Source organism: Ixodes scapularis, unplaced genomic scaffold, assembly GCF_016920785.2.
Source record: "Ixodes scapularis isolate PalLabHiFi unplaced genomic scaffold, ASM1692078v2 PGA_scaffold3__209_contigs__length_174095766, whole genome shotgun sequence".
Classification (NCBI taxonomy): Eukaryota; Metazoa; Arthropoda; class Arachnida; order Ixodida; family Ixodidae; genus Ixodes; species Ixodes scapularis.
Window position 1 is genome coordinate 49,917,947 of NW_024609868.1, and position 15,833 is coordinate 49,933,779.

The 15,833-nt window shown below is 46.7% G+C and overlaps 1 protein-coding gene across 1 annotated transcript in view; it reads right to left on the reverse strand.

Annotated features, from left to right (window-relative positions):
• Positions 1-5,968: 5,968 nt before the first annotated feature.
• Positions 5,969-15,833, reverse strand: part of LOC115317370 (thiopurine S-methyltransferase) — a 173,130-nt gene continuing 163,265 nt past the window's right edge. Inside the window, exons 7-8 of the mRNA XM_042292426.1 lie at positions 6,414-6,458; positions 5,969-6,121 (exon numbers count right to left, since the gene is read on the reverse strand). Of these exons, the coding sequence (XP_042148360.1) occupies positions 6,018-6,121; positions 6,414-6,458 (149 nt within the window). The 3' untranslated portion in view covers positions 5,969-6,017. The remainder of the gene's footprint in view (positions 6,122-6,413; positions 6,459-15,833) is intronic.

The window sequence follows — 15,833 nt, forward strand, 5'->3', positions numbered from 1 at the left end:
TAAAGATATTGTTTTTATACTTTTAGAATTTCCATCTTAGAAATGAAATAAAAATTACCCCGTTGGACGAAAAAAAAAAGGAACGCCGTTCCTTTTTCCGTTCCCGTAAAAATGTAACGCGTTCCCGTTCCAGTTCCACTGATGCAAAATGGAACGGTGGCGTTCCTTCGTTCCTCCTAAAAGGAACGCGTTCCAGGAACGCCGTTCCTTGGAACGCCGTTCCGTACAACACTGCTTGTTATCCTCTCTAGGAATCATCCTCGAGGTCGTCCTAGAAGTCGTCATTGAGGTCTTCCGAGAGGTCGTCCTCAAGGCGTCGTCCTAACAGTCGTTCTTGAGGTCGTCCTAGAGGCCGTCCTTCAAGTTTTCCTTGAGGTCGTCCTAGACGTCGTTCTCGATGTCATCCTAAAAGCCATCCTAGACGTCGTCTTTGAGGCAGGGACGGCGCCAGGCTTTTCATAGTGAGAGGGCAGTGGGGAGGCGCACGGCATTTTTGGGGAGACATGGGCCTTCGATCCCACTAAAAGAACAAATATTCAGGGACGATGACTTGCGCTTCGGAAGTTTTTAATAGAAACCAGCTCAGTTTATTTCATTATTTTACAACCTATCTACAACTCTGGTTAATGTAGCATTTCACGTGCAAAATATTCAGGCATGTTTACATTCCGCAATACTAAATAAGCACGCTCACGCTTCTCGTGACTCAACATCTGCTCTTTAGGCAGTCCTCTGCACCGCGGAAAACCAGAGCACGTCAGCGATCATGTATAGATGTAGTGACGATTCTCCCTTCTCTGCTGAATACGCCTGGCAAAAATACACGGCGACTGCTTTAGCCGCGCCACTGTTCTTCATCTGCTTGAAGGAAGCCGATTATGTTTGGGACACCTTGCTTGCCGCACTGTTGGAGTGGCGCCGTTGTCCGCCTTCCTTTTGAAGAACCTTCTTCTAGTTTTGACAGCCCTCTGTCAAAATACAGCCCTTCAACTGTTTTACCCCCCCTTCCCCCCCCCCCCCCCCCCCCATTACACAAGCGCTTTCAGCTTTCCTCCAACCTCCTGGGATAGTCCCTCAAAGGGACTTCGTGCCCCAGGGTCACTAATGATGGGAGCATGGCAGTTCTCAAACCACCAGGCTCCGACCTATACCCTTTCCCGAGCACACACAGTCGCCGTCACCAAAGTTGCTTCAAGGACGCCATAGAGACTTGAAATAAGCAGGATGACCTAGACACATCAAAGCCACCCCTTGGGAGCTCGCCAGCCGGACCGAGCGTCTCAGGACTTTGGGAGATTTCCTCGGTCAGAACATGAACAGTGCCCTTGAGTTCCTTTGTCTGGCAGGTACGAAGCGACGGCGCAGTGCAGATGGGATTCCAAGTCTCTCCGAGTAATCACTCGGGTAAAGCTACTTTCAGGAAGTCTTTTACGGTTGGCGACAGAGGAATTGAGCGGTAGACGACGCCCCTTAGCTTCGGCAAGCCATACCGATATTCATGCATCGTTCTTCACGGGGTACGTAAAGAAAATAAAGCGGACGGCACGAAAAAGTTGAAAACGTCCGGTATGAGGCCTCTTTAGGCTGGCTATCCTTCAAGCCAATGCCTTTTCCATGGGACAAGGAAATTAGGAAAATGACGAGCCATGTAGCGTATGCGGGTCTGCGCGCGAAAAATATTAGGGTGGGAGGGGGAGGGGGGTGTAAAGGCTGGCATATTTTTGGGGTGGCAGGACAAATTTTAGGGGAGGCGCCCGCCACCCCTCGCCTCCCTTTGGCACCGTCCCTGCTTTGAGGTTGTTATAGAAGTTGTCCTTGAGGTCGTTCTAGACGTCGTCCTTTAGGTGTCGTCCTCGAGGTCGTCCTTGAGGTCTAGTATACCAAGATTTTGCTATTGGCGAGGAGATCAAACTATAGGGGGCGCTGCGTTCACCAAAACAAATACCGCCTGCGCGGAAAACAACTCCTGTACTCCAGTGTGCCGCCGTTGGCTGCCGTGTTGTTGCCGCGTTCCCTGCAGGTTTGTTAGAGTACGCTCTTGTTACGTACCGCAGTGCTCAGCGCATGCTTTAGAGCCTGGAATCAGTTTTCATCGCTTTCCTGCCGAAAAAAAACTCAAATCGCAGTGGATAAGTAAGAGTAGGGAAGAAGTTGACTGCGCACGACGTGGTGTGTGGTGGTCACTTTTCAAGCGATGCCTTCCAAGCAAACTACGCTAATGGACACGCGTAAATCATAGACGCGCGTCAATCATGCTTGCATCGACATCCGTTCAAACCGTACATTGTATTTTATAGGCAGTAGATATTCTGCCGGCAACCGACCCAACAAACCGAGCAAGAAAAAAAAAATGCCGGTAGTTGTTCTTATTGGGTTTCGTGTAAAAGGAATAGTTAAAACGGGAAATTCTAGTTGTGTGAGTAGCTCAGTGGAAAGGTGTCCGTTTCACGTGCCGTGGGTCCCAGGTTAAAATCAAAGTATGCGTGTTTTTTTTTTTTGTTTTTTTTTATTTCTTTTGCGTGAAACACTTGATTTATAGTTATTTCTTTTTTTAGAATAATCATTGCCGTCCGGAACTCCCGGCAATCTTACCTTTTTCCCGAGTGGTTGTGCCGGCTGCCGGCAAAATATCCCCACCCTATTTCATAACAGTGCACAAGAGGAGGTTCTTGATACGCAACCCGTCAGAGAATCTTCCGAAGGAATCACACGACCGGGTTCTGAGGCTTCGGAAGCCGCCGAGAGGTACTGCTGTCAATTGATCACTATTTTATTCCAGGCTAGCTTTTACACTGGAACATCCGTTCCAGTGTATCAGTTCGATATTGTGATTATTACGCAAATGCGTGACTCATTTTGCGATTCCTATAATTTCGATTGAGCAATGCAAATGTGTGTTTGACTAAGTCATCGTCGTGCAGAACTCGTTGATATTTCATCGTAAACCGTGCACTTTTGACTAACCGATAAATTAAACTGAAAAAGACAACTTGTAACGTTTAATGCCAATATGCAGTCTAATTAGCCACACTCTACATTATAATGTTCACCAGTGTGTTCTATATTTTGGCATTTCATGAAAAAAGTAATGTGATGACTATTTGGTTGATGTTTTGGCGAAAATTTTCTCCGGGGCGACGCTGCGCTCGATTACGTACATGATCACATTTCAGCACGTTCTCGCCTTCAACGAGGCACCTGTTGCTCTCGTCGATGTGGCTGATAATTGTTGCAAGGGACAGGGACACTGAAAAGCAATGCGTGTGTTTCGTGAATACGGTTTCTCCAACCTAGGAAGTGCACAAATATCGCCACACCGCGTCAGTCACGCACGACCTGGCGCGCGCAGCCGGAGCGACGCGGCCGATCGAGAGCGCCTACACGTGGGTTGGTTTTTGCTTCCAACGAGAATGCGGCGACATTTAAAGCAAGGTGAGACATGCAGGGACTATGCTACCCTATACGCAGATGCTTTTGGAGCAGATAAATATTATCCACATATCTTTCATGAGCCTCAAGTCCTTGTCCTCCATGGCTGAACGAATACTAGCAACGGGATTGTTATTCCCGCCGAATAGTTCCGACGGCGGCCGCTAGCCAGCGCCAATGTTCGATCTCCTCCCCAATACACTGGCGAAACAAGCGTACATCTTCGTACCACCACCATATGCGGTGCGGTGCTTGGAGGCGTTGAAATTTTTTTTTTCTGTTTTGAAATACGAAAGAAAACAATATAATTCTAAAAGATCCGTGGAGAAGCGCATGCTTGACCAGTTGATTGCGTACACAGTACCAAAGACGCTTATATTGGCCAGAAACGCCTCTACTACAATGATGCGCCACGGTCTTCTTAGTGTGACTGGAATAAAGCGACCCTCTCGGAGCTTCGAAGATTTGAAGGGACCGAAATGAAGATTGCCATGGCTACGGAGACCAATAAGCTAATCGCCTTGCGAGGTCTTGGTCGTTTGTGTTCGGCTAACAGGCAGGGCCCAGGATCCAGTCATTATAGGCTTGGATAAAGGGCGCGACACCCTCACAATTCCCTTAATGCCCTGGAGTGCTCACTTGTGGCGCTGGCATCTCCAGAAAGGTCATTGAGTACCCATGAATACAGGGATGGGCAGTATTTCAAATACAAGTATTTGAAATACGTATTTCAGATACTTTGTGTGTTTTGCATTTGTATTTAATTACAAATTGGATAATGTATTTGACGTGTGTATTTAGATACTAAAACGTGGGTATTTCAAATACAATTGTAATTAAATACAATTTTGTGGGGGAAAATACATCTTGTTTTTATGCATGTGGTTGTAAGATATAGTCTCCATCTTTTATTCGACCATGGGGCTTTTTTCTTTTTCTCCTCCGGTTTTATTTTAAAGGCACCGTCCAGAGCAGGAAGGAAACTACGTTCTGCACCGAATGCAGTGTCTCTCAATCAAGCACAAGCGTTTAGTGACTTTGTGATTACAGTGCTAGTCCAGGGCAAGAATAGTGACGAAATCGACGTTCACAGGCAGACTGGCTAAATAATTGCCTGTGACAACTTGTGATGCTATCCAGCCTGATTTCCATCCATATTTTTGCCTGGAACATTCTAAATGTGCGGGTCGTCCAGATTTTCGTAACTAGTGGTGCGGGTTGCAACAATAAAAAATTCCCTAGCTAGTGCTGCGCGTCTTGGTCGTCTCGGTTCTTTGTTGGTCTATACCAAAATGTAATCGACAAAAAAAGCTGCTTGAAGCTCTGTACTTTTTCACCTATTGCGTCCAAGCTGATTACATTTTTTTTTTTTTGTGATTATATTTCTATTACGTTACTAGAGCCTCGCACACTAACTCCCGAGTGTGCGATGCAAAATTAAAATGAGATACCCAGAAACCCGTTGCAAGTGCCCTGAGGTCGCTGACGAAAATTTTGAGGAAAGTGTTTGGAAAAGTATTGGGAGGAGACCAAATACAATTGGTTGTATTTGTATCTTGTACTTAAATGCTTTTTTTGAAAATGTAATTAGATTTGTAATTAACTACATTTTTTACGAAGTATTTTGTATTTGTATTTCAATACATATTTGCATGTATTTTGCCCATCCCTGCATGAATATAAGATACGATTTATGTTATTTTTAGCCTTTTGCGATTTCAGAAGGCAAAGGAAACAGGACGATAAAAATCAGAGTATATACACCTGTTCCACATATCGGTGGCCGAGTGGGCTGGCGCACACCAGCTCGGAGCACGTGGAGCGAAAGCTCGCGCTGCAGAACCCAGGGATCCTGGGTTCAATCCTCACCCCTGCCCGTTTTGATCTGGATGAGCATCGTATCGGCGTGCGGTCGTGTACCACTACTGCGTTGTGCACGTTAAAGACCCCAGGCTAGCGGTACAGTGTACTGCACTGGCTAAATTTCTCATCTACAGCGATCGAGTGACTCGTCGCAACTTAGAAATGGCTGACCAACGACACGCTGTCTAAATATCCACGTGACTCAACCTCAATTAATTCCAAAAGGGCGCAGCCATCTTGAATGTCGTCACTTCTGGTGGACGGTAAAACATCGCTCTGAACTCTCCATGCCACTGGAAGGTGTTTAGGAAATACGCGTGGTCGTCACACATTCCTGCTTGGCCTCACCTTTATTTTCTCGCATATTCAAGGTTGAAATGCTTTATTATTATTTTTTCTTCCCGCATACCAGGTACGGAACCCAGGTGACTGAGAACAGCAGGAAACAGAAATCGTCTATATCGGCTTAGTGTTGCGTTCATTCTGTTTTCCTTGTGTTCTGAACTCTCAGCGGTAAGAGAGCAGGGATTCTTCCAGGATGTGTACGGGCTGGCCGGAGCGTACATCGGAGCGTCTCAACTGGCCCACAGTTCCCTGCACCGCGCGGTGCCCCGTAAAATTAAGAAGAGACCTTTTGGGATTTTTTTTCAAAGGTTTATTATTTTGGGACGGTAGGTAACGCGCTCCACTGTGGCGACGCATGGTCGCTGCCGGAGGCTTCCACGTCACTCGGTCACGTGCCAGAGGTAGAAGTTGGCCGGAGACTTGGTGAAGGGAACCGTCTTTGGGCCGAATGTGTCCACCAAACGCAGCTTCAGACCGTTTCCTTCTGCAACCGACAGGTCAAAAGAGCACGAGATACGCTAACTGGGGGAAAGGAGGAGATGAGAGCGCGCTGCGACGCCAGAGCGCCAAGTTCAGATTGGAGCAATTAGTGGGCAGACGCGAAGGCTAGATGCCTACGTCTCCCCACCCGCTGTATACCTCCTGCGAACAAGAACATAATCTACTCCTCGCACAGGGTTCGGCGTTCGAATCCTTGCGCGTTTCGCGTCCAATGATTTGAAGAGATAAATGCGAAGATGTGACAAAAAAAAATAGACCTCGCTGGATGCACTTACCGTACAGCTTGCGAAGGACTGGCTCCGGCGTGCTCTTGGGGCATTCTGATAAAGTAAAAGAGTGTGTTGTTCGGAAATGAAGGACGAGGCTAATGAAGAGAAATGGGCAATTGACCTCGTAAGTGACGACGTCACAACACGGCGTACCACTCCGAACAAACTGTTGCTAGGACCGTTGTTATGGACAAATACATAGGGGCTCAACGTGAAGTTAGAAATTGTCTGATAAAACGCCTCCCCAGGCTCAGCGGTTCTTTCTGAGGAAATGCACTAGCGCGTTGAATGAGGTTGGTGACGATCGACAAAACCTCTATCCTCGTGGTCAGCTTTCTGTGGGATTTCCGAAGCGAAGAGTGCCCGTGCGCAGCTTTGATTGACGCTCGAGGAGCGCGAGCGCGCAAGCGCATTCCCGTGGATCTCGCTTCCGCAATATCTGAGAAGGCGAACACCCCCCCCCCCCCCCCCCCCACACACACACACACTGTGAAGCCGAATAACTTACGACGATGTGAAGTGGATCAGGGTCGAAGTGCAGGCCAGCACACGGTTCAAGGATTTCTGACAGCAGAGTTGCTTTAGTGTACATACGTGCGATCAAACGAACTGTCCGTAAAATATATATCTTGGCGGACATGCAAACGGATCGACAAGCGTAAAAAGAAAATAAAGATTTAATCGGCGAACTTGTTCCTAGAAACCAAAAGGATGCGCGTCGATGGCGGCAGCAGCGAGACGCGATGCGTCGGCGTGACACCTGGCTGTGAGTCGACAAAACCGCGCTCGATTCCTGATCTACTACACTCGCCATCTCGATCATTCTACCTAAAATGTTCGTTAGTAAGCTAGAGGGAAACTGACTAGGCAAGGTCATTCTTGCCTCCTTATTTTTGACACTCGGGGCAAGAGTAAACTCGAATCTCCTAGGGACAGGGGGAAACGTTCTTTACCAGTCATGCACGCTTGGGATCTTTATTAAAACTAAAAAAAATACTAGAATTATTTTTTCTCAATTTGATGATTACAAGGTAGGTACGAAACACACACCCATATTTCGAGATTAAAAGGCGAAGCTTGAGGCCTGCAACCGCCCATGTTAGGTTAAAAATAACTGCTCTTAATTGCAATGCACGTTAACTGAAAAATCAGAAAGAGTGCCCGACACTGCTTTTATATTATGTACGAAACAGGTGCTTTTCTTGCCGCATTTTTGCAGATCTTTGAATATATTCGGCCAGACAGTATCCCGTAACGCACGGAAATACAATTAATTTTTATAGACCTGATCAGATTTCTTGGGCCTGGCATGTTCCAAATAAATACAAAATGAAAATCGTATAATTGTGCACACGACTCAAACTGTTGCTCACGGCATACTTCCCTCATTCCGTCTGCGTTCGTCATGCGTTCGTCGTCTGCAACTGGCACCTCGAGACGTCTCGAGAACTGGACCCACGACCCGTGACAAATATTAAAGCGATAGCTCTAAAGAGCTCGTGTCTTAGAAAGGCCGGTGTCGGTGTTGATAGCGGACGGGAAAATCCTGATTGATCGCTACGGTCATGACGTCACAGCCATATGATCTCGCACGGGAGTTTCATACAACCCACAACGCTCTCGTGAAACATGACGTCATGCGAGATGTTTACCCAACGTCCCTCCGGACAGCACTGAAGTGATAAAAACTACCACGGGATGGTTGTCAGCCTCAGATTGTAGTCAGTCATGGGTCTTAGGCGGTACTTTTACAACAAAGTTTTCTATTTCGTGACCCAACTTGCCTTTAGAAGGCACTGAAGTGCTGAGAATTACCACAAGATGATTGTCATGCTCCGATTGTAGTCAGTCATTGGTCTTAGACGGTACTTTTACAACAAAGTTTTCTATCTAACCAACTTGCCTTTAGAAGGCACTGAAGTGCTGAGAATTACCACAAGATGATTGTCATGTTCCGATTGTAGTCAGTCATTGGTCTTAGACGGTACTTTTACAACAAAGTTTTCTATCTAGTGACCCAACTTACGAAGTGCTGAGAATTACCACGGGATGGTTGTCATGCTCCGATTGTAGTCAGTCATTGGCCTTAGACGGTACTTTTACAACAAAGTTTTCTATCTGGTGACCCAACTTGCCTGTAGAAGGCACTGAAGTGCTGAGAATTACCACAAGATGATTGTCATGCTCCGATTGTAGTCAGTCATTGGTCTTAGACGGTACTTTTACAACAAAGTTTTCTATCTAGTGACCCAACTTACGAAGTGCTGAGAATTACCACGGGATGGTTGTCATGCTCCGATTGTAGTCAGTCATTGGCCTTAGACGGTACTTTTACAACAAAGTTTTCTATCTGGTGACCCAACTTGCCTTTAGAAGGCACTGAAGTGCTGAGAATTACCACAAGATGATTGTCATGCTCCGATTGTAGTCAGTCATTGGTCTTAGACGGTACTTTTACAACAAAGTTTTCTATCTGGTGACCCAACTTGCCTTTAGAAGGCACTGAAGTGCTGAGAATTACCACGGGATGGTTGTCATCCTCAGATTGTAGTCAGTCATTGGTCTTAGACGGTACTTTTACAACAAAGTTTTCATTCTGGTGACCCAACTTGCCTCCAGACTGCACTGAAGTGCTGAGAACCATTATATGATGGTCATCGACCACAGATTGTAGATTCATTTTTGAAATAAAAAGTGTGATCACTTAAAATTATTCAAAATTATTCACACATGAAAATGTAATCCTAACATGGTGCAAACATATAGATGCTTACGGAACTAGATCATGTTAAAGTTACTGAAAAGACAGGTTACTTCAATTCATATTACGGATGCAACACTGACATTAAGCACATTAAGTTTCCCTAGGTAATATCTCACTGTGCTTAGGCGTTTCTGATATCTGGTGGCTTAGCCTGAATTGCCCTTTCCCGTAATGAAAATATACTGAATTTGTACGAGCTGCATTCTGTGCAAGACTTGCTACTCACGGTAAAAATCAGGTGAACAAAGCTTAGAGACCGCTAACCTGGGCCGTTGAAAAATAAATTCATGAAGCTATTCAACGATAGCTGTTAAACAAAACTGTGTTGAAGAAAGTGTTGGGGGGTTGTTAGCTTATATTTCAATCTATTCGGTGACTATGACTGACCAAGCACTATGTTGTAAGCGAGACCTTCAGTGTTATCTAGAAAATAGCCTGATAAGTAGAATTTCAATTGTGTAGTTCGTATCACTCACTTCAAGAGTGTGCAATAAGACAAACCATCAAATGAAGCTTATATAATTGTTTATATAGGTGTCTGTAACTTTTATGGACAATCAAATCTCTTTAATTACATATACACTAGATATGTACATATTTCCATAGTTCAACAAATGTGTTTTTTATTAAATGGTAACTTGAGTTAGTTGGTAATTCACAAATAAAGACAAAAGTGAGAAAGACAAATATAAAAATAAAAAACACAGAATGAAGCTTTCATTAAAGGGCGATCCTTTATGTATAAAGCCATAAGAATAAGCAACAACAAGAACTTTATTCCGACTAGTTCAAGCCACCTTTTGACATGACATATATTGGAGAGTTTCAAGTTCATAATCCAAGAGCTTCAGTGACCGAGAAAGCTCAAAATTTTCCCGATTGTGAATGTTTTAGCTTGTTTCGTGTACGCCAACAGCCTAGCTACCGCCTCTCACCCTTTTGCAATTCGCAATAAATGCAGTCAAGGTCACAAAGAAGTTACAGGGAAAGTCTTGTGTAATTTGTCTTGTGTATTCTTCGATTATACCCTAACCAAACAACTCGGGTTTGAGTTATTGGTTCTGGGATCCCAAGGCTGCTCAAACCGCTCACCGTGGTTGCCGTTTTCAGGATATCGGCGTACTGAGGCATTTATAAAGTTGACAAGTAATCTGTGCCTGCGGCGGGACACATCGAGTAAAAAATTCACTTTTTGTTTTTTTGTGAACTCGACAGTGAAACTGAAGTCTGTTTGAGGCTGCAGCGGATGTTCAACGACGGTACAGTGCCGTTCTGTCACCTTTCTGATAGAAACGAGTACGGTCGTTGCAAGGGCCTCGCGACGATCTCTTGACGACTTCTATTCGACGATTTCTAGGCATTTTCGCAGCTGCCGTGGCGAGTTCGTCACTGTTTTGAACTTCATCGGTCTCAGACATGACTTGATTTTAGTACTCATCTACCTGCCAACTTATTCTCGACGATGTTTTGTCTTCAGCGATGTAGCGAGTGGAGCGTCCTTCTCGCGTTCAGTGAGATTTGGGGCCTCCGATCAAAATGTGAGCACGAAAACTACTGTTACTGTCAAGATATTTTGTTATCAACCGATATTAAACACACAATCACAGATGTAAAGAGCATACGTGTTTATTTAAAGCTCTGACTCTTGTTTTTGAAAGTTAAGCGAGAAAATGATTAAATTTGGAGACCTTAAATTCGTTACTCACCGAAGAAATACAGCGAAAAGCAGACGCCTACAACACCTACAGCAGCAGTTCTATTGTTTACATCACGTGATTCCTCTCCGCCAATCGTATTCGTCCCTCTGAGCGTTCCCTAGTTCGCTTTGTTTGTCCCTACATTCCCTAGGCAAATCCAGCGTTTAGCTAGGGGCGCGTCTGTAAAGCCGGCTTAGCGTTGGTGCAACCGGAATTGAAACCCGGGCTTACCTGAGCTCGGTTTAAGGCGCTAAGCCGGCTTAGGAAAGTGCCGCTTTGGATTAAGGTAAGCGGCGTTGGTGCAACCGGCCCTTAGAGGCTTATATTACTTTCTCCTGATTTTTGGCTAATGATTAAACTTCTCGCATTTCTGACAGCTTCTCAAAAGCCGTCAGCCACTCCGCTTCAGGATAGAGTTTCCGGTACACAGCTGTTAGCATACGTACGTTTTCAATAAAGTAACTGCGCAATGAGCGAATGTTTTAGTGTGCGTGACGTACCACCATCCTGCTGCTCCAGATGGCATGCAGACCTAACAACAGGACCAGGTCATACGGGAAATAACCATCCTCCACTGATAGATACCGGATTCGACGTGCCGTGAGTGGCATGTCTTTTTTAAGCGTGCGCTGGGACACGTCCCAAAATAGAATGGCATCCAGCAATCTAGGAACCGATGCTCCACGGTTTCCCGCTTTTTACACTAAAGACAGTTATCACCCTATAAAACAAATATCCCCCTGTGATCCAACCATGATTTAACTGGCAGGATATCAGAATGCAGCTTAAAAAATAAGGTTTTCGTCGACCCACGTATGGATGGGCATTTTTTTTACACGACTAAGCACATCTCAATCCCAGTCATCGGTATGCAAAACGCGGTACAGTGGGACAGGGAATAAAGTGTCAACAAGATCTCGCGTCCAACATTTTCGTGCAACGGGACAATTGTACTCAATCGAGAAACGAACTCTCCAAAATTTATGGGAAAAAATAACCTCTCATAGAAAACCGCTGACACTGCCTTCGTATCCATCGCTTAGAGAAACAATAAAATCAGGAACCAATCTACACAGTCGTAATTGAATCACACTTTCCTAGGAAAGGATCAGTCTGGTCTCGTAGATAAAGAAAACGTGAAACCAGCTGCCTTACAAACAAGTGGGACAGACTAAGACCGCCGGACTTTACTGGACGAAAGAGATTGGTCCATAACAAGGTATTGGTCTATAACAACTCCCCTAGCAACGTTGTGTTTAGAGCAGTGACGTCGCACTTACGGGGTCCATTGCTGATACACCACCCGCCCGCCTACTACGGAGTCACAAATCGCAACTAGAGAGACAAAACCAAAATATATAAAAACAATTCTGCGACGATCACAGGACAGCGGCAGCAAGGTCGTGATGTGTTTTCCCGCAAAATTTAGAGGGGAAATTAAATTGGTGCACAGCTCACGTGACGTCAATTTTTCCGATAAATTTGGCGGGGAATCTGAATTCGTGAATAAGTCCCTTGACGACAGGTCACGTGACCTCAATTTTCTCTCCAAACTTAGCGGGGAAACTGAATTGGTACATAGGTCACGGAACGTAATTTTTTTTTCGCTAGATTTTTCGGGGAACTTGAATTTTGTCTGTAGGTCTGGTGACGTGAGGTCACATGACATGGACGATGAAGAAGCGCAGGAGCGAGGAGCTTATGCTCTTTTGCTCCTGTACTTTTGTCCAGATTCGAGCCGACGTTGAACATGAGGTTGGCTAAACACCCTTCCGAAAGTAAACGACGTTCCTTCTAACAAGTCGGACCACAAGGTGAGTCTTGAATTTCGTATTTCGCATGTGTTTTCGACCGCCGGTGAAGTGCTACGGATCTAGGCCTAAAAACTGGGGCTAGCCGCAGACGAAGGGCTTTGAAGAGGGCGACATGACCGAGATTTCGCAACCGTCTCAGCCACAGTCTCCGAGTAATCTCGAGATGAACATCGCTTGGCAAGCTCCTGCCAGCGGCCAAATCGCGGCGATCCCAAGTGCCCCACCAAACTGCGGGTGTACCGAAGACTTCTGAACAGAGTCCACACAAACCGTAACCAGGAACGCGAGACAACAAAAGACGCCGTATCCCCTCGGAAGGCCGCGGCAGGAGCAGACCTCATAACCCGCCCGATATCACACTACAAGACTCCCCCCCCCCCCCCCCCCCCCGATAACAGCCACACACGACAGATGCGCCGCACTCGGCGCGTCAGCTCACGGGGAGGAAAACAAGATACTGAAGAACCAGCCGAGAGTTACAAATAAGAGTAGAACAAGGCTTCGTGGGCTCAGTGTCGCGTCAACCCTCGAGCAACGCGAGTCGGCGAGACAAGTTCGCGGATTTCCATTGGCGCCAACGCACCCCGCCACCAGGCCGGAGACCTATGACGACGAGACCACAGTAGCAAGCCCGACTGTGCGCCCCAGCGGTGCACAAAATGCTCAAGGCAGGCTATTATGCGGAATGCGGCATTAAGGTTCAGACATGGATGAAAGAACTGCGGATTACCGGCAAAGCCCGCAAGAAAATTGCCAAGCGAATTCAAGATCTTGAAGTTGAGGCAATAAAAATAGCAAATAAGCACGCCGAAATCAGGATGCACGAAGTAGAAGTAAAGAAGTGCCGAGCTCTCAAGGAAACCAAAATTCAAAGATGCCTCGAAGAAAAAGAAGCGGTCAGGCAACAGCAGCAATGTGCATCACAGCAACATCAGCCAATGGCCTAGATGTGCAGCAGTCATGAAGAGCAGCCTCGGTTTCGCAATCCACTCGACCTGAAGAACTAGTCAACGCCTTTGACACACGGCAACACAGGAATATCTTCATGGCACACTCGCCCAAAGGCAACAGAAATTGCAACAGCAGTAGTGACAATGCAGCAACAAATGCAGCAACAAATGCAGCAACAGATGCAGCAATAGACGCATCAAGATAGGCCGCAACAGATGCAGCAACAGATTCGGCAACAGATTCGGCAGCAGATGCAGCAACAGATGTAGTAGCAGTTCCATCATTTCTAACAGATGCTGACGGCGACCCATGCGGCTGTTTGAATAACCTGTTTCATCATGTTGACGTATTTTCAGATTTGTCTGTTCATAAAAGGGAGCTTGAGTTGCATCTTTTTGGCTCCTAATCTGAACGACATTCTCGTCGAATGTTATTAATAACCTGGACTGTGTTTTGATTTATGTGCCACCATATTCTGACCGGCTGGTTGTTCCGGGGCATCGAAGAAATAAAGCATTCTTCTTCTTCTTATTGTTATCAAGGGAAAGCTGATCGAACGAATGGTACTTGCACGTATTTAGTGGAAAGCAGAAGACCTCAGGATCTTTCATTCCAAACAAACGGGGTTCCGCAAGAATTTGAGTACCTCCGACAGTCTGGCCATGATTTGCCATGATGTCGCTGACTGGCACCCCAACAGCCAGCAGTTTGGGCCGTGGTCGCGGTGGATATCAAGAAGGCCTTTGACACAGTCCCACACGAAGCCGTTGTCTCCTCGACGTACGAGCAAGGCCTAGAGAAGAAACAACTAGATTTTGTCCCTTCATTTCTGGCCGGCCGCTGCGACCTCAAGTCGGGCTACGGCCTTAACGCGAGTAGCAGTATACTACCAAGGAGAACAACATTGGAGTCCCTCAACCAGCAGTATTGTTACCGACATTATTCAAGATTGTCATGGTGCCGCTCCTCAGGGTCCTCCATCGTATTCCCAACTTCCGAGCTACTGCCGTCGCCGACGACATTACCATCTGGACATACAAAGGCTCGGTTTCGACGCAGAAGACAGAGCTGCAGGAGGGTCTGGATGCTACCCACGCCCACCTTCGCCGCTTGGGCATGTCTCCGTCCCCAGAAAAAAACGAAGTACATGTTATGCATTCCTAGGGATTCTACCCTTGCCTTGTGCCTCACTTTCGACGGTTCTTTGCTTATGGGACATTAGCAAAGAGCCTTTCATAAATATCCTTGGAGTGAATTTCGGGTAGAGCTTTCAAGTGGCAGCCGAATGGGTTAAGTCAATTGGCGGCAATGGAGACATGGTCTACACCTCGTCCGTTGCATCTCCCATTGCCTGGGCGGCACAGAAGAACGTATCGCTAAAATTCTGGTCACGTCCATCCTTGTTTCGATGATGGCCTATGCTGCGCGCTTCTACTCCCTCGAACGGGTCCATCTCTACAAGATTGCGATGCTGTATAACGAGGTCCGCCGATCTATCCTCGGACCCCCTCGACACACACCAGCGCCAGGGCTTCGCAGATGCCCTGGTCGACCGTCGAGTAACACTAGAGCAGCAACTCGACATGCACATGCCTCGACTTGAGTATACGCTCAGGGGAAAGCAGTTGCTCGATTAACTGAAGTAGCTGTGACCTGCCGACTGCCAAGCCTCCATGACATCTCATAGATTTCACGCAACATGTCCAGCCTGTCCTGCAAAATATAGATGCCAAACGCCACGCCAAGCGTCGAGAGCATTATGCCCGTCAGCACCAAGCCAAGGTCATCGCATTATCTCAGGACCCTGCGCAAGTCATCGCGTATACGGTTGCTGCCCTGCACACATCCGGTCGATCTGCAACAGCTGCGGTGTTCCCGTCCCATGACCCTGCTGAATGTAATCCTATCGGTGTTATAACCAACAGCACGACCCTTCATCAACCGAGCAACACGAAATCCGCGCCACCCTCCTCGCCCTCCAGACATATGAGGTAAGGACTCCAGAGAACGGCACGCTTGCGTTGTTTACGAACTTTCAGGACACGATTCGCGCGCTTAAGACGCATCTACTCGCATCGAGTACGACAATTGTTGCTATTTTCGACACTGCACCTCGCCCCTACTGTTATCGAAGCGTCGAGTCAGTATACGTTGGGTCCCAGGACAGACGGGCATTGCCGACAACGAGAAGGCCCACGAG